Below are 27,835 nucleotides of genomic sequence, written 5' to 3'. Positions count from 1 at the left end.
TTCCGATCTTTTTTTTTTTGAGAGGAAGTCTTATTATACTGCCCAGACTGACCTTGAACTTCTGGTCTCTGGCCTTAAATCATGCTCATGTTTTGACCCCTGGAGCAAGCACCAGGACTGTACTGCACCCCCACATTCAGCTGTGAATAGAGAAAGCACACTTATGCTATGCTACACCCTGATTAAGGAATTCTCCTTCTAAGAGTTACTTTTATTAGTAACTGACTTGCTAGCTTTTGATTGCTAGTAATAAATAAGATTAGCAAGATAGAACATACAAACAGCTGTAAAATTTTTGTAAGTTGTTAATTAAGGAAGCAAAACTTCCAAATCATGTAAGTACAGATTCAAAGGCAGATGGGCCCAGGTTTAAAGGAGTCTCTGATTGAGCCGGTGCTCACCAGGCTACTGAGGTGGCTTCGTAAGCTAACGGTGCTTGTGGCCAAGTCCCACAACCTGAGCTTGATCCCAGGGGTCCACATGATGGGAAAAGATCATTGACTCCCACAAGCTGACCTCTGACCTCCACACAAATCATACCAAGGGCTCTCCCCGAAATAAACAAGTAACTGTAATGCATTAGAGGTTGCCCACCTTGGTCCGGAATACAGAAAACACATCCACTCTGTCATTATAAAGGGGGTGTGGGGTGGGATCTCATTTACACTGTGGAGTGAGGACATCTTGACCAGATCGGCCCCTTGCTCTGTAGGCGCCTTTGCCTCAGCAGCAGAGCACTAGAATTTCCTCTTTAAACACACACTTCTTTGATTGCTTAGACACCTGTGTTTACTATCGTGCACAATGACTAATTTATTTTACTGATACAGACATTTTTGCTGGTTAGGCAAACGCCAGTAAGACTTGCCAAGCCTGCTTCCTCATTTGTGCAACAGAAGATAAATTCCTCTCTGGGGCTGGCGGACACATGGGGGAGGATGGAGAGAGAGAGAGAGAGAGAGAGAGAGAGAGAGAGAGAGAGAGAGAGAGAGAGAGAGAGAGAGCGCGCCTTTCCCTTTGGCACGAGGTTTTGAGTCAAGCCTATCTGGATGGTGATAAACTCTTTTTCTATTCCAGGAAAGATCTATTGTGGTGCGATAGGCTGAACCGGTTGATAGAGGGGTAAGGTAGCATCACACATCAATAGCTTGGCCTCTACAGACAGACCACTGGGTTCAAATCCCAGGTCCACTTGTGCCAACCATTATTTAATCTAGTAACCAGCCTGTGCATCAGCTAACATGGATGCCTACCTGCTTCAGGGGTTGTAGGGGCAGACTGACTTCTTGTGTGAAGCCCAATTCATAGAGGCCACTGGTCGGCTTTAAAGATGTCCAGAATGAAACATGTCTCAAAGAAACCAGATCCATCTGGGTTACAGAAAGTAGCAATGAGGAATTCCCGGTGTGTGTGTGTGTGTGTGTGTGTGTGTGTGTGTGTGTGTGTGTGTGTAAAACACATCTACCTGCTTAGCCATTTCCCGGCCTGAAGGATAGTGTCTTCTTAAAGATAAATTTAGCCACTTAAAGCTAGGTGAATTGGAAGAGTCAGAGACCTATGAGGCAGAAGGACCCTGCTGAAATACATCAATTTGAAACCTTTTGTATTGACTCCAAAATACCATAGGTATTTGGTTTTATCGTTGTTACTTCTGTTCTTTTTCAGGTCTATTTTCTCAGCTAGATCAGGTATATATCAAGAAGTGAGGCCATATAGAGAAAATTTACATTCATATCCCCAGGTTTTTTCTTTGCACAGTGTTGTTACAGAGTGGGAACTGGATCAATATCTATTCATGAGTCAATGATCAAATTACTGAATAAATAAATGGGCTTGCTGATACTTGTAGACAATTGCCCAAGTGTAAGGTGACCTCCGAATACTAAGAGACCAGCAGTTTACAACCCGCGGAGAGAAGCGCCAGGCAGGAGCCCTTGGCAGCTGAGAGTCTAGAGACGCAGAGAGCCATTCCTCCGACCTGGGGCCTCAGTCTTTTTTCCTGAACAGCAGTTGCGTTATGAATCATCCTGTCTGCTCAGCAGTTCTAATTACTCCTGCCAGAACGAAGGTATTTCATGGGCCTTTTGCAAGAGTGTTTTGCTTTGGCAGATGATGTGCTTTTAGGCAATTAAACTGCTTAACGCTATGCCTGCATCTCAGATGAGATGGAGTCCTTGGTCGCTATGCCTGCATCTCAGATGAGATGGAGTCCTTGGTGCCCCTGAGAGAGAGCTCCGAGACACTAATGGTAAAGAGACAGGCAGTGGGAAGTCTAGAAGAGCTCGTGCAGATCGTTAGCTAGCTTTACTTTCCTCTGCATCATCTGTTATCTGGGCCACCGTAAAAATCAAATGGGATATGATTCCTACCTTTGCATACAAACTTATGTTCTTGTTTGGAAAAGAATGGAATTTGGTGAAAAGAATGGAATTTGGCTCTGGAATTAAATGATGCAATGAGCGACGATTCAGTGGCTTAGAGCACTGACTGCTCTTACAGAAGACCCGGTCACTACTCTCTGTAAGTCCAGTTCCAGGGCATCAGCATGGTCTTCTGCCCTCCATGGGCACCAGATACAAAAGTAGTGCACAGACATATGTGCAGACAAAACACCCATGCACATAATAAAACAAAATAATTTTAAATTATTTGGTTGGGGAATGTTTAGAGCATGCATAAATAATTCAGTTCTATGACATCTACTTGTAAAATATCTCCTTGATATGATCAAGGCACATTATATGCACATGTGAAAATCTCATAATGACAGCCATTATTATGTGTAATTATCTGTATTAATAAAAACATTCAAAAATGCAAATATGCATATGCAAATAAGCAGCTTCCTTGGTTGGCTGGACTACACCCACTGATATAATGAAGTTTGATCTGAAAAGTTATCTGGGAAAATGGAATTCTGGAAAATAAGGTCTTAGTTTGGATTTGGGGCAGAAAGAGCACTGGATCAACAGCCTGAGAACTAGCCAGGCCCTGGGGAGTAGGGGACAAGCAGAGGAATGTCAACAGCCCAGTGCCAACAGTCTTGTGACTGTGATTAACATCTCAAATGAACCCTAATAAAGCTGTCTTGGCTGGGACTGACACCTGGGTCCATGATGGATGACTTCACAGCTCAACCTCTTGCCCTGAACCGGCCACCATCTGTGTTCTCACGCTCCTGTACTCAGGTGGGGTGAAATGTCCTGAACTATAGTGAACAACCCTCCCATCTGCCCAGATGTCCAGACATCTGGGTGTCATCCTTTATACAGCACTCCACTTTATATGAGAAAAATCACCAGGTACCAATGGTCCTGCATCCTTAATTTCTCCCTAATCTATCTATCTCTCTGAGGGTAGTTATATCAGACCCCATCAATTCTATATATTAACCTAAGAGTCTCTCAAATGACCTCCGGCCTCAGCGTTACCCACTTCAATGCATTCTCCTATATGGTCAGCCATTTTTAAATAATGCAAGTCTAACCAAGCTACCTTGTAGCTTAAAAGTTCTCTGGATACAATCCAAAGTCCAAGATGCCCCTCAATTGAAGAATGGATGAAGAAAGTATGGAATATATACATATTAGAGTACTACTCAGCAGTAAAAAACAAGGACTTCTTGAAGTTTGCAGGCAAATGGATGGAAATAGAAAACACTATCCTGAGTGAGGTAAGCCAGACCCAAAAAGAGGAACATGGGATGTTCTCACTCATATTTGGTTTCTAGCCATAAATAAAGGACATTGAGCCTACAATTCGGGTTCTTAGAGAAGCTAAAGAAGAAGGAGAACCCAAAGAAAAACATTTAGGCATCCTCCTGAATATTAACCTTCATCAGGCGATGAAAGGAGACAGAGACAGAGACCCACATTGGAGCACCGGACTGAAATCTCAAGGTCCAAATCAGGAGCAGAAGGAGAGCGAACATGAGCAAGGAACTCAGGACCGCGAGGGGTGCACCCACACACTGAGACAATGGAGATGCTCTATCAGGAACTCACCAAGGCCAGCTGACCTGGGTCTGAAAAAGCCTGGGTTAAAACTGGTCTCACTGAACATAGCGGACAATGAGGACTACTGAGACATCAAGAACAATGGCAATGGGTCTTTGATCCTACTGCATGTAGTGGCTTTGTGGGAGCCTAGGCAGTTTGGATGCTCACCTTACGAGACCTGGACGGAGGAGGGTTTTCCTCGGACTTCCCACGGGACGGAGAGCCCTGATTGCTCTTTGGGCTGACGAGGGAGGGGGAATGGATTGGGGGAGGGGGAGGGAAAGGGGAGGCGGAGGTGGGGAAGAGACTGAAATATTTAATAAATAAATAAATAAAGAAAGGAAAAAAAGAAACACGTAAAAAAAAAAAAAAAAAAAAGTCCACCACCAGAAGCGCAGGCAGGTTTCACGCCTCACCCAACTGACTAGCCAGCTTCCTCTCTGCTCTGAGTAAGTCCTCTTCAGGTGACTGCCTCCTGCCTTCTGTCTTCCACTCTGGGGACTTGGTCCCTGAGGATCCTTCTGCTTTCAATGTACTTCACAGAGTCACAAGCCAGGGCCTCTCCCAACTGCACAACTTACAGCACTCAGGTTCATAAAAACGACCCTTTACACTGTGTGCCAGCATTTAATGCTCACGTGTATCCTTTATGGCCATTTTCCCATTTTGTAGAAAAGGAAGCAGCCTCAGAAAAACCGAGAAAACATCATCTGGTCCGGAAAGCTTGCATGAGTCTCAAAGCAGGGACCGTCTTCCAGATGCTCCCAAGACCCCATGCTGGTACAGAATTTATAGTGATTTGCCTTCTCAATTGTCAGTACCATAGGCTAGGTCTCATATAGGATGCTTAGTAAAGATTTGTGGATTCAATAAATAACAACAACCTTATGGTACACGTAATTCAAATCTCAGCTCTTCCCAAGACTGACCATGTGACCTTGAGCATATGACCTTCTCTGCCTAGAGTGGGGATGACGACAACCCACACCTGAGAGAAGAACAAAATCAACAAACTGTAGAGCGCTTCAAAGGGTGCCTGGCACCCAGTGAGGATCGCGAGGGTTTGCTTTGAGGTTAGCAGCATTTAACTACAAAGAAGAATCTACAGGCACTTGTAGAATGGAATGCATGCCACTCACAGGGTTAAGAGCAACAGCAGAGACAACACGACAATCCCTAAACACATGCTGGACCTAGAACCAAATAGCGTCACTCCAAGACTTGCTATACATCACTCTGGTGAGGATTCCTGTCGAGCTGCACTCTAAAAGGGGCAGCCAGAAGTGTCATTCTGAGCAAGCACACCGCTAGCTTGCACGAAGGATGCATTCCTATACATTCCTACACACAAGGAGCAGCCCACAGGAAAACTGAAAGGAGAGGTCTCCTTACACCCGTGAGAGTGCTCGGGATGGAAGACCTTCCCTCGACAAGCATTTTTTTTTTTTTCTGAACAGTTTACTAAGGATGGGAAGAATTGCACCCTCAGACAGGGGAGCGGGCTTAGCTGTGTATAGTCTTCAGAGCAGGGCAGGTGTCTCATTAAAACAATAACGTGGCTGAAAAAAAAAACACACCCCAAGGAGTTGGCAGTGTGCCAAGAGTTTGTGCAGTGGTTAAACATCGCGTCCCTGGCTGGGAACAAGCAGCATCTCTTGTGCAAAGATTATTGGAAGAGAGACCCAGACCCTGCTTCCAGAAAACACTGGATGGTTTCCACCTAGAACTTTAGTCAGAGCTGGCCCTCTGCAGACCTTCATTCTTATAACTGTGACATATCCAAGTCATCACCGGCGTTTTTAGATGAACGGGGTCCAGGCCCTCAGTTATAAGCAGCTATAATTCCTTTGTCAGTGCTTGGTCTTACAAATGGCAGTATTTTCGTTTGGCTCCATAGTCTTCTTCTCTAGATCATAGCCCATAACTGACTTCCCGAAGCCTCTCACCCCATTTTCGTGTACTATATTTTAAATACCACTTAAAACACAAGCATGATCATAAAAATATTTATCTAAGAGATCTGCAAAGATAACCAGTAATTTCTTATGACACATAGTGTTTGATTTGCTCATTAACTTAATCAAAACATTTAAAAACAACAATAGCTCATTACAACAAAAATTGTCGGCTATAATGTCAACATTGGTGAGACGGAAGCAAGAAGATGGTGAGGTCGGTCTGGCTGCCCAGGTAGGAAGGACCCTTCCAAGCAGACAAAACAAAAAAGACACGAAGGAAAGGAAAGGAAAGGAAAGAAAAGAAAAAATGAAAGAAAAAAAACATTACCAACAAAAGGACACAAAGGAAAGGAAAGGGAAGGAAAAAATGAAATAAAAGGAAACATTAACAACAAAAAGTCCCATCTGGAGTGTTTTTTCACTACGGGGGAAATTTCCTTTAGAGGGGAAAACATAGATGATGGTCCCGAATGGAAGTCTACAAAATTTCACTGGCACCTCTGCTAGTCTAGACACTTCCTGCTCTGCAGTTTCAAACCACTTCATGTATTCAGTTTTATGTTCTAAGACTAAAAAGGACAGATAAAAATCAAAGATCTCCTTTCTATAGCGGAGTTATAACCACTGCTCTGTGCATATTCCTCTCTTAGTCTCTCTCTCTCTCTCTCTCTCTCTCTCTCTCTCTCTCTCTCTCTCTCGCACACACATACCCCTCCTCAGTCAAGCATCCTCACATGGTTACACAGATGATGTCCATGGCAAACATTATTCCCCTGTTGATCAAAATTAGTTTCTTTCAAGTACCCGACCTCGACTATGCTGGACCAACTAGAATCCCTTTCCTAGATCCCAGCTTCCGGACAGACAGAATAGTCATAGGTATCAAGGGATGGGGGTCAGAACTCTAGCTCTGGGTTAGATAAGCTGAGTTACTTAAAGGGAATATGAGAGAGAGAGAGAGAGAGAGAGAGAGAGAGAGAGAGAGAGAGAGAGAGAGAGATTGATTGTGATACAAGCACCCAGCTGCAGGCTTCCACGTTTCACACAAACAGAACCAGGTGGATGTGAATGAGCATCAGGAGAGAAGCTCAGACGAGAACCGGACAGGAAGAAGCCCCAGCATGCCCAGGGCTTCCCAGCCTTACCCCTGGCTGCCCCAGCACATGATGTCCACACCCTGGCATCATCTAAGACTGCTCCTCTCTTCTCACTTAAGTAAATGTGAGCCTGTCCCTGTCTCTGCAAGCAGGAGGACAGCTAGTGTGTACAATGGGATGCTGCATTTACACAAAGCTCCCAAAGGGGAAATCGGTCCTCTATCAGGTGCTACATTTTCAGGGTCTCAAGCCAAAAACCAACCAATCAATCAAACACCTTGATGCACTCACCAAAGCCCAAAAGTTCCCAGAAAGTGAGAAAGCCCTCATGTGGTGCAGCGATGCCAGTGGCTCTGACGATTCAAATGGACTCACAAACACCATGCTGTTGACACTTTTCACTTCCTAAAGTAGACCTCTGAAGACAGGCTCCAAGTGAAACCCACTTAAGGAGATTCATTTTTCCTCTGATAAAAATGAGTGTTATTAGAGCAAATGACAAACCTCCCCAGCCTGCTCATCGCGCTCTCGGAACTGTCCTCTTTAAAAAGGTCTCCTCTGGGAAAGTACTCATGAGCAAGCAAATTCTCTTCCTCTACGCAGGGGGATGAGGGTAGAACTGGACAGTCTCTTTAGGAAGAGAAGATAATACTAATAGTCCTGTGTTTGAATTCCAGGCTTAAGATCACACTTGGCATGGATTTCAAAGTCTTCCAGGGTGCTGTTTTGTTCACAAGGAGGTTTTTCTTGTTTGAGCCTTCTTGCATAAGACTCTTGGAAGAGAGCAATGAAAAAGAAGGTTTCCTTACATGTTGAGACACAGCAGAGTCTATGTAGAGAGAAAAAACCACCCAGTAAGCAGCGCCTCAGTCTCCCTGAGCTTTCTCCCAGGCAGTTTCATCCTCTCCGTGAGACGGAGTAGAATAATGATGAGATCAAGTGCTTTAGAGGCAAGACAGTCGATGACTTGGTCTTCACACGTAAAAGCCGAGGTGGGGGTGGTAGGGTTGAGACCCATGCTTGTTGAGAGCTGCGAAAGCTCTGGTCTGGGGTGAACCCTGCACCCCCATGTAGAAACTGCTCTTTTGCTTTCTCACCCCCTCCTCTTTACCCCACACAGCCCCTCAGGCTGACTTCAACCGGGGCCAGAATCTCTAGGCAGGGATGGGGCTGTCCTTAGACACAGCTAGCAAGCGGAAGTTTTTCTCTGGGTCCTCCTTCCAAGTGTGTTGTACTATCTTGAGTAGCGTTCAAACACGTCAATCCGTGGGGTTTGTACGAGGCAATGGGGCATGAGGAAGAAGGCTGATGCCACAGACATTTCTACAGTGGCGAGGCAATGAGCCTGTTTCATCCCTATTTAAACGTCACAATCCACAGAACCGTGGGACATTGCAGGATTCCCTGGCAGGCGTAAACAATAACAACCCTGATCTTCCAACAGCCTTTTCTAGAGACTTGAACAGTTGGCAAGGTTCTTCCAAACACAAAGGGATGTTGCTTTTCTGGCAAATCAAGTCATTGTAACAGTAGAGCTATTTCTGGAACTTTCCCAACTAGCTCCCTTCTCAAGCTTTTGCACTTGCTGTTGCCAGCTCTGCTGGACATTGCTCTCTATCCCAGGTAATCAGTGGACTCAGCCTTTGTGAGGTTAGGCTTCTATTCAAGCAGAGGAGAAGCCTTCCAGGGCCTCCTCCTCACCAGCCTACCAACCCATCAACCCCATTCTGTGTTTTCTTTGTCTTCACAAAGCGTGAAGTTATGTTCTATTGTGTTCGTTTATGGATCACCCACGCTGGAATCCATGAAAGTGGGGGCTGGGTCTTGATTCTAAATAGGCAAGCAATAGTCATTCTCAGAAAATATCATCTGAATGAATAGATGGATGGGAAGGGACATTGAATCTCAGTTCCTTGAATAGTATGTGCCCTTTCAAATATCTTGTACCAAAGCAGAACTGTTACCTTCAAAGGTCTATGTGTTATAACAGCCTGGCGTTGATGGAGAAAGGGTTATTACATTGTTTGTGGAAGTGCATTCAGACACAACCCATTGGAGGGCAGTTTAGAAACATCTAACAAAATTTTAGAACATATATTTCTCAATCTACAAATTTTCAAATCATGTAGCCAATCAAAGCTAGCTTGAAAGTATGCAGCATGAGGAGGATTACTACCTTACTTTCATGATGAAGAATTAGAAAAAGCTCATGAATTATCAAAGATTCAGTGTAGAACAGAAATGTAATCTTGGAACCATTGAAGAGACTAACTATATAGACATCTATAAGGACATAGGAGACCTCACTACCAGTATACACAGTCAAACAATAAAAGCAAGGTGGGAAAGGATTCTGAACAGTCTACATTGCCATGACAGAATGTGATTCCTCTGTGGGTATCGGATACACATAGGCATACAGGCAGTATTAAAATGCTGTGTCAGCATCTGCAGAGATTCCAGGGTCAGAGAGGTGGAAAAGACTTCTACTTTCTAACCCACAGTCTTTGTGTAAAATGAACATTTTTAGCAGCAAGCAGACTGCAATCATAAGAACAAAACTTATAATGCTGTTAAAGTTTAAATCCCGGAGCCAAAGCAATTCAACATTTATGAAACTAAGGTCTGGGCTCATATATTTACGTTAACTAATTCTGTCGGTTCTATAGGTTTTATTTACAAATTTCTCAGAACTTGTCCCATCTATGGCTCACAGTTACAGAGTGGCTAAACCAAATTGATGGAAAACATTTTGAAATCACCAAATGATAAGAGGCCATTGTGTGTTTTGTTTAAACTTCTTATTGGCATTGTCTTCCACTTACTCCCAAGAACACACTCTGTGTGGTACGGCTTTCACAGATGAGGAAAACGCTGTGAAAACTCAAACTCCTTCCTGGGACCCAGAACTTTCTACCTTGGTTCCATCTCTGTATTCCCACAGCTTGAACGGGAATGGTCTGCCTCAGGCTCACGCTTTTGAGTGCTTGGTCCCCAGCTGGTGGCACTGTTTTGGAAGGTGTGGAAGTTCAGGAGCTGGAGCCCTGCCAGAGGAAGTGGGTCAGGTGGGAGCAGACCCTGAGGTTTGATAGCTTTACCCCGGCTGCTGTTCTGTTATCTGAATTCAGAAACATTGTGACCAGTGGCCTCAGGCTCCTGCCCTAGGCGGTCCACGCCATGAGAGTCTGTATCCTTTCAAACTACAAATCAAAATAGATCCTTCCTTCACTAAGTTGCTTCTTATCCAGAGTCACAACATGGCAGGTTAACACTGCACACACTATCCAGAGAGCAAATGAAAACACCTCCTCGGTACAAATCTGCCAACGACAAAAGGCATGAGGATAGCAGGGTCAGGGGAAGTAAAACCCACCCTTTGAACTGTAAAGTAACACAACCACAATGAAAATTCATGTCTCTCATGTTGCAGAGGCTGTTGGTCTATTCATACCAAGAACTAAGATCAATCATTTAAATTAAATGCTGATGATAAGCTAGCAGGCACTGAAACAGCACATTTTATTGAGAAAAAAAGTGAGACTTAGAAAAAACGCAGGGGCATGGAGTTCACCCATCTGTAGAAAGGATGCTGGTAGCCCTGGGGAGAGTCTAAAGGTGTGCTTGCTACACAATGCCGCGGTTGCATCCTTAGAATGTATATAAACAGACACGGGAAAACACGCTCCGCCAGTCTTACTTGCCACAGCCCTGAAGAGTTGCTCCTGCTAAAGCTTCACACCGGGGAGCTCATTTCTACGTGGCAGGGGGAGCTTCCGCTTGGGGAAGGCAGCTTCCTATACTCCAGTGTTACCCAGAGGATCAGTGGGGTGTACGCAATGAGGACAATGATGGAGCTGAATGTAGTCAAAATACATTGTGTGTGTGTGTGTGTGTGTGTGTGTGTGTGTGTGTGAGAGAGAGAGGTCATAATGGAACCTGTTACTATGTGTCACTAATAAATGCTAATTTAACAGAAATCCAAGAAAAAATGTTTATAAATTGCTAAGAAGACTACCCAGAGTTTCCTAAGAATCAACAGAGGTGTCTTAAAGCCATTCCTGTTCTATATCAGGCCAATAGAGACCCCCGCCACACGGTGCTAGTCAAGGTCAGAAATGCCCAGCCTCCATTTGCATCCACTCAGACATTCCAGTCCCCACCAACAGTCACAGCAGACATAATGGCAGAACCTACCATCATTTTCTTTTTTAAATTTTTATTATGTTGCATTGGTAGCTCCTTTGCCTAATTCAAATATCATGGTGACCATTTAAAACTAGTAAATCCTGCCACCGGATTAATTTTAGAAGACCCTCTCGCCTCTCATTTACAGGGAACCTCTCTGCTTTTCTGTATGACCTCCCACATTCCTAAAATGTTTAGAGGCTGCTCTCCGTGTTTCCTCGGGAGTGCAGTAATAGGGGCAGCACAGTCTGCAGGCCACTGGGTGAGGTCAGCGAGGAGAGTCCCCTGGTGTTAATGGCTATAGTGATGGTGCTTCCTTCTTCAGACCACGCCATTAAATTGCTTTCAGCGCCCACGGAGGAGTTGTTTGTGCTATGTAGATGAGACTGGATACAAGCAAACCTAACAAAACCGTTCAATCCTCATAACTAAAAGAGCAAGACAATGACAAGGCACTGTAAAGTTTTAAATGATATACAGACAGAAGAAATTAATTTTAAGATGGAGTCACTTTGGGGGCCTATTGTAGTTTACTGTAGTTTATTCTCCTAGAGATCAGGGCTGAAGGATATTTCCTGGGGTTTTACAGGACAGTATATCAGTATATCATGTTCTACACGAAGGTAGAGGATTTCACTTAGGGACACTATTTTTTTTTTTTAAATTGGACTTCCTCTGTTTCTAAACCACTATTTTGTTGTTTTGTTTTTCCACTAGCCAAACTGAATCCTTCTGCCACTCCCCTCACACCACCTCTGTCACCACCTCCTGGGGCACCTGGTGATTTTATGTCCTTTTCCCTGCTCACACAAATGCTGCACTTCTTGCCTGTGAGAATGGACCCCCTCCCCCCAGGTGATGTGGAACGTCCTTCTGTATATGTGTGGCTTTTATTGGTTAATGAATAAAGCTGTTTTGGTCTATAGCAGGGCAGACTGTAGCCAGGTGGAAGAGATGAGAGAGAGAAAGTGGATCCAACAAGATGCTATGTGGCTGCTGAGGGAGACCAGACACCAGAACCTTACCGATAGGCCACAGCCTCGTGGTGATACATAGACTCATAGAAATGGGTTAATTTAAAATGTAAGCTTCAGTTAATAAGAAGCCTGGGCTAATAGGCCAAGCAGTGATGTAATTAATACAGTTTCTGTGTGATTGTTGGGGGCAGGGTGGCCAGGAAATGAACAAGCAGTCTCCGCTTACACTGAGATTAGAGTATCGAGAATGCCTCAGTTATTTCTCCAAAATCCATGTTGGGGCTAGATCATTGAATTAGAAACACACACACACACACACACACACACACACACGCATGTGCCGCGTGCACAGGAGGGAACAGAGAATTTATGTACAAGCTGAAAATGCCTCTTGACACAGGGCCATAGCACCTCCTTAGACCACATGTCTATAGGAATTGTGTAGTTTGAGGAGCCCTCCAAACAGCTTTCCGGGAAACCAGGTTCTGTTGCACAACCTCTGTGTGAAGATGGGTCACTGTGATTGACTTAATAAAATCTGGATGGGCAATAGCTAGGCAGAACTTCCAGGGAGAGAGAGGAAGAGGAGGAGAAATTTAGGTGTACAAACTATGCCAAGAAGATGCCAGGAGACACTAAATAAATCAGAAGTACAGAAATGGAGAAGAGGTTTTAAAAAGCCACATAGTAGAATGCAGATTAACAGGAAAAGATTGATTTAAGTTATAAGAGCTAGTTAGGGGTAAGCCTAAGCTAAAGGCCAAGCGTTCATAACTCATAAGAAGTCTCCCGGTCATCATTTGGGAGCTGGCTGTGGGACAGGAAAAGGCCCATTACAAGTTTCCCCTCTATCTCTAGTGCCCATCCTGAGAAAGTGACGAGGGAAGTCTTCAGGAAACTCAGTCGAGCCCAGAGATGCTGATGAACCTATTGATGGTGAGGAATATCTCGTGCCACTGTGATCTTAGCATCTTATTCATGAAAGGGTGCCACAGTCCACTGATTTATTCAAGACATCTAGCATGTTCACTATGACCTCAAGGGGCCACATAAGAATGAAGCCCCTTTCTTGTAGAACTCAAACTGTAGCCACCTCCCCCTTTTATTGTTACTACAGCTCTTTCTCAGACCCCAGTCTCTTAAGTCTCTGACTGTTACTCATTCAATCATGTAAGACACTGATAAGTTTCTCCTTAAAATTTATTTCTTTTCTTTTTTGAGATTATAAGATAATTATATCATTTCTCCCTTTCCTCCCTCCAAACTTTCTGACTCGGTCAGAAAAGTGCTTTCTGTGCAAGCATGAGGACCTGGGTCCAGTCTCTGGAATCCACATGAAAAGCCACATGTAGGAAGCCCCAGGAACAAGGAGCTTGGGACATTTCCTGGGGAGGAAGGCACCAAACCTCCGAGGGTCAAGCTGTACACAGAATCCTGAACTTTGGTCGCAGGCGCACCTGTGGGGTTCTTGAGGTGACCTCAGTCCTGAGGGATGCTGTTCTGGACATGATAAGCATTCATCAGCCTTGTCTTGGGCCTATAAATAGGCAGGTTGAAAACATGACAGGGAAGCTCTGTCCCTGACTCCTGGGTGAGTCCAGTTTGGAAATGCTGGGAATCTGGAAACACTGAGGGAGCCCCTGGGGCCCCCTAGCTGCCAAGATAACAGGCAGGAGTTCTCAGCAACACTGAGCCACTGTCCTGTTGTCGGTGTTCCGGCTTGATAAGGAAAAGATACAAGCGTGAGAGAAGAAAAGACTTCAAAATCAAGGAGATTAAACACCAACCAACACACACAACGAGTCCTGATCCTGGGGGAGCATTTAATGAGGTCTAAGTCTCCTGGCTCCTGGTGGGGTTCGCCCTGTCTATCTAAGGTTAAGAGGTCAATCTTGTTGCGCAAGCCATTGTGAGCTGGTCACAGAGGGCTTTACATAAAGGGACTACATTTGCTTTAAAATGCTGCTGTAGCTTCTTAAATATCTTCATTACTTTTATCTCGACTTGCTCTTCATAAGGGAACAATGGAGCATGAGGGAGATCTGGGGAAACAGGAAGAGAAAAGAAACAGCTCTGTGTTCTTTAGAGCCTTCACTGTACTGTTGCCATTTGAAGAGAGACTCCCACACTGTGGCCCTGATACAACCCCACTCCACATGACCAGCTGCCCTGAGGAGGAAATTGCGCGAGACAGCATTCAGGGTCCTGGAGATCTTTCAACCTCTAGGCCCAACTCTCCCAAAGAAATCTCATTCCATGCCTTACGGTCAGTGAGAAAGGTCAGATCCTCTTCTAGATTAAGCAAGCTCTTCCTCAAAGACAGAGATAGATCTTGACTGAGAAGCAAGCCTTTCCCACAAGGGGCTGGATGTTATTGGTGGGAACCAAAAAGGAAGCAATCAGGTCACAGCATAGCATGACAGGTCTCTAGTGACACAAACCAGACTCCACATCATTGGGACTGAGGCTGAGGAAGCTGCTTCTGCAGAAGAGCCCGAAGAGAGGGGACCACCGGGTAGTCAGGCACACCCTAGGCAGAGTAGGTAGCCACTGCTGGTGCCCTCTGAGGGCTCACAGGTTGGGTGGAGGGATGAAGTTTAAACAAAGTCTTCTTTGCCTTTTTGGCTTGTGACCTGGGCAGGTTTCTGCCTTTTTCAGGCTATGTCTTCATGCTGAAAAATGGAGACAGCGAGGCTTTCCCTGCAGCTTTGCACAAGGGTCAGACAGAACAATGTGGTACTTGTTTACATAAATTTTGTTTTTTTTTTTTTTCTGCATGGCGTTGGTATTAGAAATGAAACAATCAGGGCTGGGAAGGTGGATCAGTAGGTAACGTGTTTGCTGGACCTGAGTTCAGAGGCTGGGAAACCATGGGAAGCCACACACAGCTCCTGCGGCGAGATGGGAGGCAGAGATGGGGGCGTTGCGTGTCATTACATAACACACGGTCTGCCCAGGCAGCCACAGGAGAGGCACTCTGTACAGCATCACACCCACCTCAGGCCCAGCTCACGCTTTCACACCTGCCTGGTCTCTGCGGCACACGGGACAACAGAATACCGTCTTAGGATACAAGCCCTGTGCTCTGGCCACAGCATGCCTTACAAGCAGGGCATCATCGCCAATTAAAACTTTATTCCATAAGAAGTCTGCCCTGCTCCCTCCCTTCCCACACGTATCCCTGCAATGGCTTCCTGGCCATAGGAAATCTGGCTTATATTCTACCTCCAAGGGAAGCCTTCAGGGACCATCCAAATCCACAGTGCTCCCCTGCTTGGTTCTTTGGCTCATTTCTTTTAGTTACATTTTCTGGGTAGGCGTCTCGTTTCCTCAGATAAACCCATCGTTCAGGTTCCTGTGAGTCATACATGGGGCAGCCACACAGAACAGCTTTGACTTAACATGATTTCCACATGACACATTGCTGACTCATAAGCCTTGGTCATCTCCTGACAACCATAAAACACTAGAGCCAGGCACATGCGATGTGTCTTTGGAGTAGAGGCCAGGTCATAGCAGGCAGTAGAGAAAGGTTTAGGATTAGAAGATACAAAAAGCAGAAATCTCTATTCATTGAGAAAACACGATTGTATAGTAAGCCCTCGGATTAGACCACAGTAGATGACCCCTGTGCATTGCTGCCGCTCGGCACACTAGACAGGTAACCCGCTATGGGGTATGAGATCAGCACCTGCTAGAACAAGAAAGAACCAGGAAGTCCTGAGCTCAGCCACAGTACTAGCAATGATTTACAAGATGCATTTAGTCAGCACTTTCAAATGACAGTACTCCTTTAAGGCCATCTTTTCTGACACACTACAGGGCTCCCAGGGACAGGAAGCATGGAGGAGGGGTTTCACTTGGGGTGTCTCCAACTAGGACCTCGTTGGTCCCTCAGTCTGTGATTCCAGAAATCATCCTTTTCCTTGACTCCCATCCAATATGCCTGCCTTGACTTCCTGTTGAACACAGCAGTCTCCTGTTGAAATTTCCAGCAGGTACAATGCGGAGGTGAATTTGATAAAATTCTACCATGGGCCAGCACACATGCATTATAATACTCTAGCTACTAAATTAGATTGGGGGGTTAGCAGAAATCAAAGCCCCAGAGATGGCATTACAAGATTCTGCCTGCACCTCTAGGAGGCTTGATGCAGGATCTTTCACCAGAACCCCCTCCTCAGAAGATCAAATGTAAAAAGTGCTTCTGCCCTTCGCTCTCAGAAAATAAACAATGATTATTCAATCCAGCTGAAGCCTCCTTGAGTTTTGAAAAACAAGATAAGCCAGAAGGAAATCCAGGGAAGGGAGTGAGAACAGGGATTTCCAATGCTGGCTTCATTTAATACAATAGTATTCATGGGGAGCTTGGGGAGGAAACAGGAATTGACCGGCTGTGATGGGCCTGGGAAGAAGGGTGCTGGTTTGGACAAATGAGAGTTGAGCTGATTTCAAAAAGAGACAGCTGGAACAGTGAGATGGGGAACAGCGGAAAGGAATGAGATGGCAAATGGCTAGGTGTGGAGAAGCAGAAGACAGACAAGGCTGTGGAGGGAAGGTATCAAGAAGAGGGAACACAAAAAAAAAAAAAAAGAAGAGGGGGCAAAGACCAATAGACATGGTAGCCTTCAGTCCCCACGCATTCCCCAAGAAGAGGGAGTGGGTGATTCATTTGCATTGCCATCTTGATTCTATTAAGAAACACCAGTGGCATCAATGAGGCTCACCTTTGGGTCTGTGAGGGCATTTCCAAAGAGGATCAGCAGAGGGGAAAGGGGTTCCTGAAGGATAAGACCAATACTAAATCTGTCGGCACCAACCCATGACCCGGGGACCCTGACTGAATCAAAACAGAAAAAGGAGAAAGATGGTTGAGTGCCAGCATCTCCCTTTCTCTCCTCTGATCCTCTGAGATGTGAATGAGCAACTTTATTTACACTCCTGCCACCATGGTTTGCCGCGCCATGGAGCTGCCTGCTGTCCCACCATGGAGTCATCCCACCTTGGAGCTACCTGCTACACATCTTCCCCACAATGACGGACTCTCTCCTCTCAAAGGTCAGAATAAATCCTTCCCTTCAACTACCTTTTGTCAGGTGTTTGGTCCACACTCATAAGAAAACGAACAAACACAGGAGGGGACAAGTCCAGCAACACAGTTGGGGCAGCTGCTAAGGGGCACCTGGATCTTGGCACTCATTCATTCCCAGCCTGCCTGAGGACCACAGTCTCCCTCAGCCCACAGAGTCCCATTTCACATCATGAAGCATACAGACCACTTGTTCTTAGAGACTTCAAGACTCAGTCTAAACACCCCTAAACTCTGTACTAAGCATTGGTGCCTTAATGGCTCCACTCTGAACAGGTTTAGTCATGTGCTGTCTAATACAATTCCCTGCACACGGATAAGAGAGAAAGGGCCCTGAAAGGCAGCGATCTGCCCATGCCACAAGGCAATGCTGTGGCATGTTTTCATTGGGGGTATTACAATGTTTTATTCATGAATTTCACAATGAAATGAAGTATTAATGCAAACGTCCTCTGTCAGAGGTAGGAATCTGGTCTAGGGGGTAGAATCTGGTCTAGGGGACGAAAGTAATCACAGAAGTCAATAAAGTAAGAGCAGAGAGTTTCAGTTTGTGGTGCCCACAGCAGACGCTCCATCTCCAGAGACAGAGATGATGCCACTTACCAGCTGCCAGGCACCCTCTGCAAAGGAGCCCTAGTCAGCTTCCTTGTCACTGCCTGTCCATACGGCAGAATCTCACAGACCACTAGCCTCTGTCTCTAGGGTACTTGGTGGCATATCTCGGGGTAAGAGAGCATCCTGCTTGAATATGGGGTGAAACCCTCCTGAGTTAAACTAAGGTCTAGGAAGCAGAGCTGGCGTTTCTTTGGTCCTTACTCTGTGTCGAGCATTAACCTAGAAATGTGATAACCAGCATCTCTTTAACCTTTAAACGCTCGCCATATCAGAGGCGCTATCTCTGTCCTACAGATCTGAACTCCAAGTTACAGAGAGATTAGGTAAACTGTCCAGGGCCACACAGCTTGAAAGACATAAAGCCAGGATTTAAGTCTGATTCCCGTCCCCCTACAGGCTCCTAAACCCTTCCTCTTACCATCTGCTTGAATAAGTTGGAAAACTATGGATCAGTTAGATCCCAGAAAGGGGTCAGAGTCATTCCTGTGACACTTGTTCCAAGTCTGGTTGGAGCATCTACAGAGTTTTGAAGAGTAAATGAATTAGCATCTTAAGAGCTTAGAGCACACGGATCCCATTGGGGAAGGCCTCCCATTGGGGGGAGACCATCAATCACTGCTCTTTTCTCTCCTCCCTGGGATGCAACCCTCCCTCACTAGGTTTGCCTTCAGCTCCTTCATCCTGTTGGAATTAACTGTGAAATGGCCTCCACAGGCTCAGATGTTTAAACATCTGTGCTTCAGGGGGTGGCACAAACTCAGGAGGTTTGGTGCTCTAGGGAAGTGGAGCCTTGCTTCAGGAAGTGGCTGTCTAGGGGGGGCGCAGGCTTTGAGGCCTACAGCCTGCCTGCTGTCTTCAGTCTGTGCCCTTGCTCCTCAGAGCAAGCAGCCTGACACGTCTGCAACCAATGTCTCCCTCGCCGCAGCAGACTGCACCCCACCCCAGACCACGAATCCTTCCTCATGCCACTCCTTCTCAGGTATGTGGTCGCACCCACAAGAAAACTGAGACTGCTCCCCTCTTGGCTGCTGCCCGCTTTGAGGTGCGTCTTGGCCACAGCCGCTGGAGGCCAAGCTGGATCTGAGCAAACCTGGACGTTTCTTTGAGGTCCGGGTTTTCAAAAGCCACTCAACTTCCCCAAAGCTAGATTTCCCCATTTGTTCATTCTGTCAAAATCTAAACTAGTGTCTCCCCAGAAACAAAGAAGGTTCTAGCACCAATCTATGTAAGGTGGTTGGAGAAAAAAAGAAAATGCATAGCTCCATGTTGTAATTACCACAGGCCTTTGCAATTATTTATATAAATAATTTATATATATACATATATATTATATCAATGCTTTTTGGCAGAGAGAGACAGAGAGAGAAGAAGTGGGGGGGGGGAGAGAAAGTGAGAAAAACAATCTCTTTGATCTTAAGACCTTGGCTTTTGAAATATCCCTGACCATAACCCAAGGAATGGATGCATATTAGATAAGACTCTAGCACACGTAATACACACAAAATAAAGATTAGCACATGACACTTAAACCTATTCAGTACAATGTGTGCTGATGTTTCTTTTTATTGGACATTGTTTTTTTAAATGTATTGATTTGCGCTTTCACCACAGTATCTCCCTCTTCCTTTAGTGGCTAATAACCAATCAACTGTGGTCTGGAAATAAGAAAAGAGAACACTACAGAAGAATTCATAAACTTGGTTTGCACTCTGCTCTGCTTAGCGTGATGAAGTATCACCCCTGTTGCACACGGGACACAGCCGTCTGGCAGACTCACACTGCGTACGCCTACCGTCCATTAGTTACTTGGCAGGGAGCTTGAGGATCACCCCAGCTGTCCTGGTGTCACCGCAATCCTAGCTGAGTAATCCTTATATTACTCAGCAATGACTCCAAAGGGCAAGGGTGTTTTCGCTGGAAGTTTGGATATGACCAAGAAAAGCCATAAAAATGTTATTTTAAGGAAAAAAAGGAGGAAAAGAAAATCCTATATGTTGAAGTTGCTGAGTTTTGATTAGTTGCCGCTGTCAATCTAATTTATAAATTTGATACTATTAAGTTTGGTATGCACTGACTTGGAATACCCTCATGGGTAACTGGAGAGTACATTAATGGATTACAACCCTCAGTTTAATCACTCCACAGAACAGGAAGCCTCGTGGAGGACTTTAAAAATCATAGTTCACAAATCCCCTTCGCCTTTGTTTTGTAAGACATTGCAAAATAGAAGAAATTCAGCTGACTTCTGATCCCTGTGTCCACAGATCACATGATATATTGTCGGACAATAAACATGGTTTTGTGTGTATGTTCAGTGACAGCAGCGGATTAGGTTTATTGAGAAGTAGGATTTCAAAATTGCATCTTAGGCAGGGTGTGGTGCTCTTTGGAAGGAGAGATCATATGTCTCCCATGTCTTTTTAGTGAGTACCCACAAGCGACTTCCTCCACGGACATGTCCTTTGCCACAGGGCCGCTGAGATGTGAACAGGATGCTGCATGCCTCTCCAATCATGAGGATTCAGGACTCCCAGCACCACCACTTGAAAGCGGTCCTGCTCTGTGTGCTTTTCATGGCCAACTGAGGGGACAGCCACTTTTCTGGCTCAGCGTGGAACTCTTTCTATGATAGGAAAGCAAGCATCAGTGGTGCTGGGCCTTCCTTGTCTGTTAGACCTTGGGTATTTATTTCTAGCATCACTTCTTTAAAAAAAAGATTTTTTTTAGATCTATTTACTTATTTTTATGTGCATTGAATGTTTCGCCTGCATTTATGAGCACCATGCTGGCACCTGGTGACTTCGGGATTCAGAAGAGAGCATCTGATCCCTGAACTGGAGTTGTGGGCGGTTGTAAGCCACCATGAGGGCAATGGGAATCAAGCCTTGGTCCTCTGTAAGAACAAGGGTGCTCAACCATTCAGCCAACTCTTCAGCATCCTCAGCACCCTCGACCATCACTTTTGATTGTGCTGTTTCTCATCCCTAGGACGTCTTTTTCCACCCACACGAATTCTTCCTTCCCTTCTAGACTATATCCCAGACTTTCTAAGACGAGACCCTCCTCCTCCAAGCTTTCCTCCCTGGAAGTGAGACAAAGTTCACTGAATTCATTCAGCCACTTGCCTCCTTGAAACTGTTTATGAATATTTATGGACTTTCTAACATTTCTAGGAAACTTAGGCGCTTAATCCCACATAGTTAATATTCCCTCCTTAAGAAGGTTTAGCATTTTTTTATTGCAATACCCAAATCACATAGCTACTTGTCTGATCTTCTGAGAGCCAGTGGTTGCAATGACAGCAGGCCCCAGAAGTGCTGATTCTCCTAACAGTCCACCATTTGAGAGATATTTGTTTTGGACAACGGAATTCGTACATGAGGAGAGCACCTGGATGCTTCCTCTCTAAGATACTGGGAGATGCTCTTGTGGAAAAGAATCTGCATTTTGACACAGTTAATCTACAAAAGTCTGTGTTGGCTACTGCCCTGCAGGGGTCTCATTCATTTATTGTTCCAGCACACACACACACACACACACACACACACACACACACACACACACACACACCTTGCTTTCCCTTTTCTTTGGCTACTTAGATCTTGGAAAGAATTTAAAGACAATCTATTCAATACTGGATGGAGAGATTTTACTTCCCCAAAAGAGGAACCAGTCTTCTTCAGATCACTCTACAGAAAACTTTCAAAACACTTGGGGTCAACCCCCAAATCTCTGTCGCTACAGACATTGGAAGGCAAACATCTTAAAACATCACTTTCACCACCTACCTCTTCAGTTTCATTTCCCCTTCTCAGACTTCCTGTCTTCCACCAAATCCCTCTGTCTCACCGCCAGAGAATTTCCCCAGATCCTCAGCACCAAAATCTCTCCTGGTCCCTAACCAGTTCCCCCAGTGCTGCTGCCCCTGAATCCCACGACTTCTCTTATCTTTCTGGGCAATTTCACTGCTTATTTTGGTTTTTCTCTTAGCCCACACCACACCTGTTAAAACCACACACACACCTTTATTTTAAACTCTCCCGTAATTGTAGCAAATGCACGCAGGAGAGTGAAGCCTGTGATGGTAACTAATGCAAAGACCTGCTTTTTTCCACCTGGGGGAACAGGAGCCCTTTCTACCTCTTGCTGTGTGCTGCAGAGGATGTGCTGAGGGAGAAGGCATTGGTTCCTGCAGATGAGTAATTCCTCAGGACACATGGCCAAGCAGATAATTATTGCTACAAACTGAGCAGGAGGAGCAGCCCAGCTCATTAGGCACCTTCAGTCTTTACTGGAAGGATCAAGAACCCATATAGGTCCAGGGGGAGATAACCATAGATGCAGGCTTGTCCTTGTAGCCTGCTAAGGGGACAGTGAGGTGGTCAAGGAGAAGGCTGGATACACACACACACACACACACACACACACACACACACGTAGGGCTTGGGAGTTTGTTTTGTAGGTAAATGCTTGCCTTGCACGATTGAAGACCTGAGTTTGAGCCACAGAATTTATGTTAAAAGTAGGACATGGTGAAATACATTTGTAACCCCAGTGCTCATGAGACAGAAATAGTTGGATTCCTAAGGCTTGTTGGTCAGTCACTTAACCTAACTGGTGAGCACCAGGCCAGTGAAAGATTGTTACACAAAACAAAACCAGCATTATTTGTCACAGCCAGAACCTGGAAACAACCTAAATACCCCTTGACTGAAGAATGGATAAAGAAAATGTGGTACATTTACACAATGGAGTACTACCCAGTGGACAAAAAATAATGACATCTTGAAATTTGCAGACAAATGAATGGATCTAGATAACATTATATTGAGTAAGGTAGCCCAGACCCAGAAAGACAAATACAATATATACTTACTCATAAGTGACTTTTACACATAAAGCAAAGAAAAGCCAACCTACAATTCACAACCCCACAGAACCTAGAAAACAATGAGGACCCTAAGAGAGACACACATGGATCTAATTTACATGGGAAATAGAAAAAGACAAGATCTCCTGAGTAAATTGGAAGTGTGGGGATCATGGGAGAGGGTAGAAAGGGAGTGAAGAGGAAGGGAGGAGAGTGGAGAAAAATATATAGCTCAATAAGAACAATAAAAATAAATAGATAAATATCTTTAAAAAAAAACCAGAAAGCATCTAAGGAATATCACCTGAGGTTAGCCTCTGACTACACACACACACACACACACACAAAATCTTTCTCTCTAAACAAATCAAAACTAATTATCATAGACCCTGACAGCAAGTATGTACATTCTCAAGACTTGGTTTGCCACCAACAAATAAATGATCTAGGGCACATTGCTCAAACTCTACACCTGGTCATGGCAGGATAATTGAAGCATCAGATAATCCTCATTTAAAAAAAAAACTAGGGCAATATTTGGTGTATATTGGGCACTATACAAATTTTATTTTTTTATATTTTTTAGTCTTTCGAGACAGGGTTTCTCTGTAGCTTTGCAGCCTGTCCTGGAACTAGCTCTTGTAGACCAGACTGGCCTTAAACTCACAGAGATCTGCCTGCCTCTGCCTCCTGAGTTCTGTAATTAAAGACGTGTGCCACCACCACCTGGCTATAAACATTTGTTAAATAGGCCCTTGGTTTGAACCATCTTGCTTGGTGTCTGTTGACCCCCAAGTCCTAGAGACAAGGTGGTGGCGTGGCTTCCATACACACCGCATACACTCTGTTTTCCAACACAGATGTTCCAAAACCTGAAATAATTTTCTTTTTCAGTGTAAACCACAGGGAGTTTGAAACCCTTCTGTTCCTACGTATTTTGGATTAAGGAACCTCCATCCCTTTCCTTGGCTGTCTTCTCTTGCCCTCCAGGACGCCTGCATTTCTCAGGTCCTTTCTGGGACCCCCTCCTGGCCATTCCTTACGGAGGTGCCTCCCATAATCCTCTTCTCCGCCACATCACATCCACTTTCATGGTGGAGTGGTCAGGTGGCTTTAGGACCATTTCTTCCTGTAGAGGTTCTCAACTGTCTACAAGACCAGAACAAAAGCTCTAATCCCTGATTCCGGCATTGTCCTGTGAGCGCAGGACCTCCACTCTACTGAGTATCTGCAAGGATCTTAAACTGAACTTGTCCGACTCTGCCCTCCTGAATCTCCCCACAGCACCTCCTCTTCGGCCTTTCTTGTCTTTGTTAATAATATTCCACCCCCACCCCTGCTCCTCTCATCAACATCAACACAAATTTTATCATTTCCTCTCACACAGCTCCTTTTTGAGAAAGGGCATCACTCTCTGCTCAGGCTGGGACTGAACTCAATCACTCCTGCCTCAGTCACCCAAGTAGTAGGTTTCTAGTTCCAAGCCTGGAAAGTCCCCTCAACTCTATCTTTAAGGCGCATTGAGGATCCGGCCATCACTTCCAACTGTACTCTGGCTCCTGTGGATGCTCCCAAATCCCGGAACGCCCCTTATACCACTTCACCTCTGCTCTCATCCCACGCCAGCATCCTCAGGCAGCAATGGGGCAGAAGCATCAGTATCTGGTCCAGACCCTTCCAGTCGCTTGTCACCTCATTCAGAAACACCAACGTCCTTACAATTGCATGGCCCTCCATAACCTGAGTGGGCCGCCTCGTCTGCTGGCTATCTGACCTCATGTCCTCCCACCGCCTCTTCATTGTCTGTCTGGTGACATGTCTCAGATATCCAGGCTGTCCCTTCCTTACCTTCACAACTCTGCTCCAAAGCACGTGGTCCCTCACATGCCTTTTAAAACTACAAGTTACACCAGTGTGCCATCTATTCTGCTTCCTTGCTACATTTTTTAGTGAAAGCCTGGTCTTCTAGGTCTTGTTGGTGCTGTTTGCCCTATCAGAACATGCACTTTCTCACTGTATTTAAGCTCTGTGAGTGGGAATTTACATCTTAACTCTGCTGCCTTCTGGTTACACAGGGAGTACCTTGCACACAGGGGCCACTCAGCAGCCGTTTGCGGCTTGATTGGGAGGGAACACTGGCTCATTTGGCTCCTCTTACCTAAGACAGTCATCACCGTCTTCATGAGCTTCATGGGAGCCCTTCGGCGGCTCATGGAGCCACTCATGTGTGGAGACAACACGTTGGTTTTCCTCTTGACGTACATGTAAATGCGCACATATACCACCACCATGATGAAGAAGGCCAGGAGGTTTGACACGGCCCAGAAAATGAGGTAACTCCTGCTGTAAATGGGGGCCAGAGAAGAGCAGGCAGAGATGTTGCAGAGGCAATTCCAGCCCAAGGTGGGGACCGCCCCCATGAAGATGGCAATGGCCCACACCAGCAGGATGAGCAGGGTCACCCTCTTTTTGGTCAAGTTGCTGTGCACCCGCATCCTCATGATTGACATGTGCCTTTCCACCGCTATCACCAGCAGATTGGCCAGAGAGGCGGTCAGGCTGGCGTCCAGGAGCCCCTGGCGGAGAAACCAGCGGTTGACAGTCAGGGTTTTCGACACTGGGCCCGTGTTGAACATCAAGAACACATAGGCGATGCCCGCGAAGAAGTCCGCAGCAGCTAAGTTAGCCAGCAGGTAGTAGAAGGGAAAGTGGAACTTCCTGTTCGTGATCACGGCTGCAATGACCAGGGAGTTAGAGAAAAATATGAAGAGGCAGAAAAATGTCCCGACGCACAGGACGATGAGAAGCTTTGTCCCCGTCCACTCGTCCACAGTGTCCGCGTTGCTCCTGTTGTAGAAGAACTCCATCCGTTTGTCATAGTGACACTCATTCATGGTGGAGGGGAGCTGCACATCCTAGGAGGGACAAAAAGAAGACAAGCATCACTCTCGGTGAAATCTCTTGCTAGGCCACCAGCTGACGCCATGACACCCCTCCTCCTCCGGGTGCCCCTGGACCAGTCAGTTCTCTCCTGGCCTCCCACCACAGGGCACTGCTTGCATGCAAATTACTTCCCAGGATCAGCGGAAAGTTCGGGGAGGGAGTGTGCCTTTTGTTGTCTTTTATTCCTACCCGCACCCGGAGGCTCTGCCTGCTCACAACAGGTAACTAATGGCTGGCTCCCAAGTGAATGGGCGAGGGCATCGATACGTCAAATGTGCTGTGGTACAGTTTCCACTCTGTCCTAGGGACAACAGCAGCACAGCACAATCATCAAGGAGTGTTTTCTGCTGGCAGCGTCCAGGCCATTTCTTATTCATGAGTTCTGTTCCGTCATCAAAAGCAGGCTTATAGTGCCAGGCATACTCTTGCCAAGGTAGTAGTATTGAATTACTCGATCAGGGCCAGATGCTTTCTCCAAGAGATCAATTCCCACACCTCCAACTCCTCCAGTCTTGATCGAACAGCGTCACTTAGTTCCAGGCTACAGTTATCATCACTTATTAAGCATATGGTGCAGGGAGGAGGACTTTGGTCTGAACACTCCCCCCCCCACTTCTCCTCTCGTTCACTTCCCCCTCCTAGTCCCCCATTCTGATGGTACCTATGTAATTATGTGTGCTGGGTTTTCCATCAGTCAGACTCTTTCCCAGGAGACTCTCCAACCCACAGGTGATCGAGGATAAGGCCTTTACAGGCCATTGGCCTCCAGGGTCTGTGTGCAGAAATTCAGCCCAATGCAAATGCTAGACTTCACTGCTCAGTCCTCAGGACTTGTGTGAAAGGGGACTCCAAACTGCGGCACCGGGCTTATGGGGATGACACTGGTCCCTCTCAATATAAGACTGAGAATAAAACTCAAAAAGCAGTGGAGTTGAAGCCAAGATTCTAACTTCTGGCTGGAAGGGCTGTCCGATTCCTCATAGAAAACAAGGCTGGGATTTCTTTTCATTGGAGCACAGGCTCAGCAGACCTAAGAGTCCAGCTGCCCACCTTTCGGGAAGAAGTCTGTGTTACAGGGAAAGATAGAGAAGGAATCCCAAGCTTTAATACTTCCTGTGGACGCTGAATCTGATACCACACCAGAGTAGGGCGATTTTAAGTAATATGAAGCACTTATTCTGACTTATATTAGTCTGATTCTCAATTTATATTTCAACGGTAGAAAGATATCTTAAAGTGAATTAAATATTTGTTCTGTCATTGTTGAGATAGAATGTTCATTTGATGTACTGAAACCAATCTTATAATTCTAACAGCTTTTTAACATCCTATTATATGTCCTACTTTTAACTAGTTCCTAGATTTGGACACTGAGGCTCTTTACAGGGTTTGACTTTTATAAGCATTAATCCTTATACACACAGCCAGCTCTAGGAATAATTCGTGGTTTTCAGAATAAGGTAGAGGATACCAATGTGTCAGGTTTCTGACGGATCCTGTCAAACTCATCGAAAGTATGTCTAAGTCTACCATCGCCACAGGAAGGCTTAATAGAAAATACTAATTAGTGGAATTCACTTCAATACCCAAGGAGAAAATTAAGTGTTCAATGATGCTTAAATTATGTAAAGATTCAAGACAACCATGGTCTGCTTGCATCATTCCAAACCAGTCTGGACCCTCACTGTGGAGGCAGTATCACTCTGCCCTCACCATCAGACCTCCACCCCGGGAAAGATCGTCTTGGGTTCTCTTTAGTCACTCTACCACGTGAGGAGACCACAGCGGAGCTCCATGTTTAAAGCAGGGACTCAGCCTTCCCCAGACACTGAATCTGATGGGGCCTCCATCTTGGGTCTTGGACTTGCCAACTCCAGAACTATGAGAGATAAACCCGGTGAATACACAAGTAGTCCAAGTTCCTTTGGCCATAGCCACAGGAATTGGCCCAAACGCCACGTGAGAAGTTTTAATGATACAATTAAACTGTTTCCTTTCACTAATTCAAAACGATTTGCATATTTTGTTTGGCTATATACTCTAGATAGCTAAGAAAGATATTTTTCTAATTGAGCTATAATATTATTCCTGAGTGATTTATTA

At 45.5% G+C, this 27,835-nt stretch overlaps 1 protein-coding gene across 2 annotated transcripts in view; it reads right to left on the bottom strand.

Moving 5' to 3' along the window:
- Lpar3 (lysophosphatidic acid receptor 3) overlaps positions 1 to 27,835 on the bottom strand; it is a 62,827-nt gene that overhangs the window by 17,907 nt on the left and 17,085 nt on the right. For both annotated transcript variants that reach the window (XM_050160217.1, XM_050160218.1), the window contains exon 2: positions 24,948 to 25,704. In XM_050160217.1, the coding sequence (XP_050016174.1) occupies positions 24,948 to 25,704 (757 nt within the window). The remainder of the gene's footprint in view (positions 1 to 24,947; positions 25,705 to 27,835) is intronic.

Source organism: Alexandromys fortis, unplaced genomic scaffold (assembly GCF_014885135.2).
Source record: "Alexandromys fortis isolate MF-2015 unplaced genomic scaffold, M_Fortis_MF-2015_v1.1 scaffold_124, whole genome shotgun sequence".
In the NCBI taxonomy this organism is placed as follows: Eukaryota; Metazoa; Chordata; class Mammalia; order Rodentia; family Cricetidae; genus Alexandromys; species Alexandromys fortis.
The sequence above is the reverse complement of the archived record's forward strand: the minus strand, read 5'-3'. Positions and strand labels throughout refer to the sequence as shown.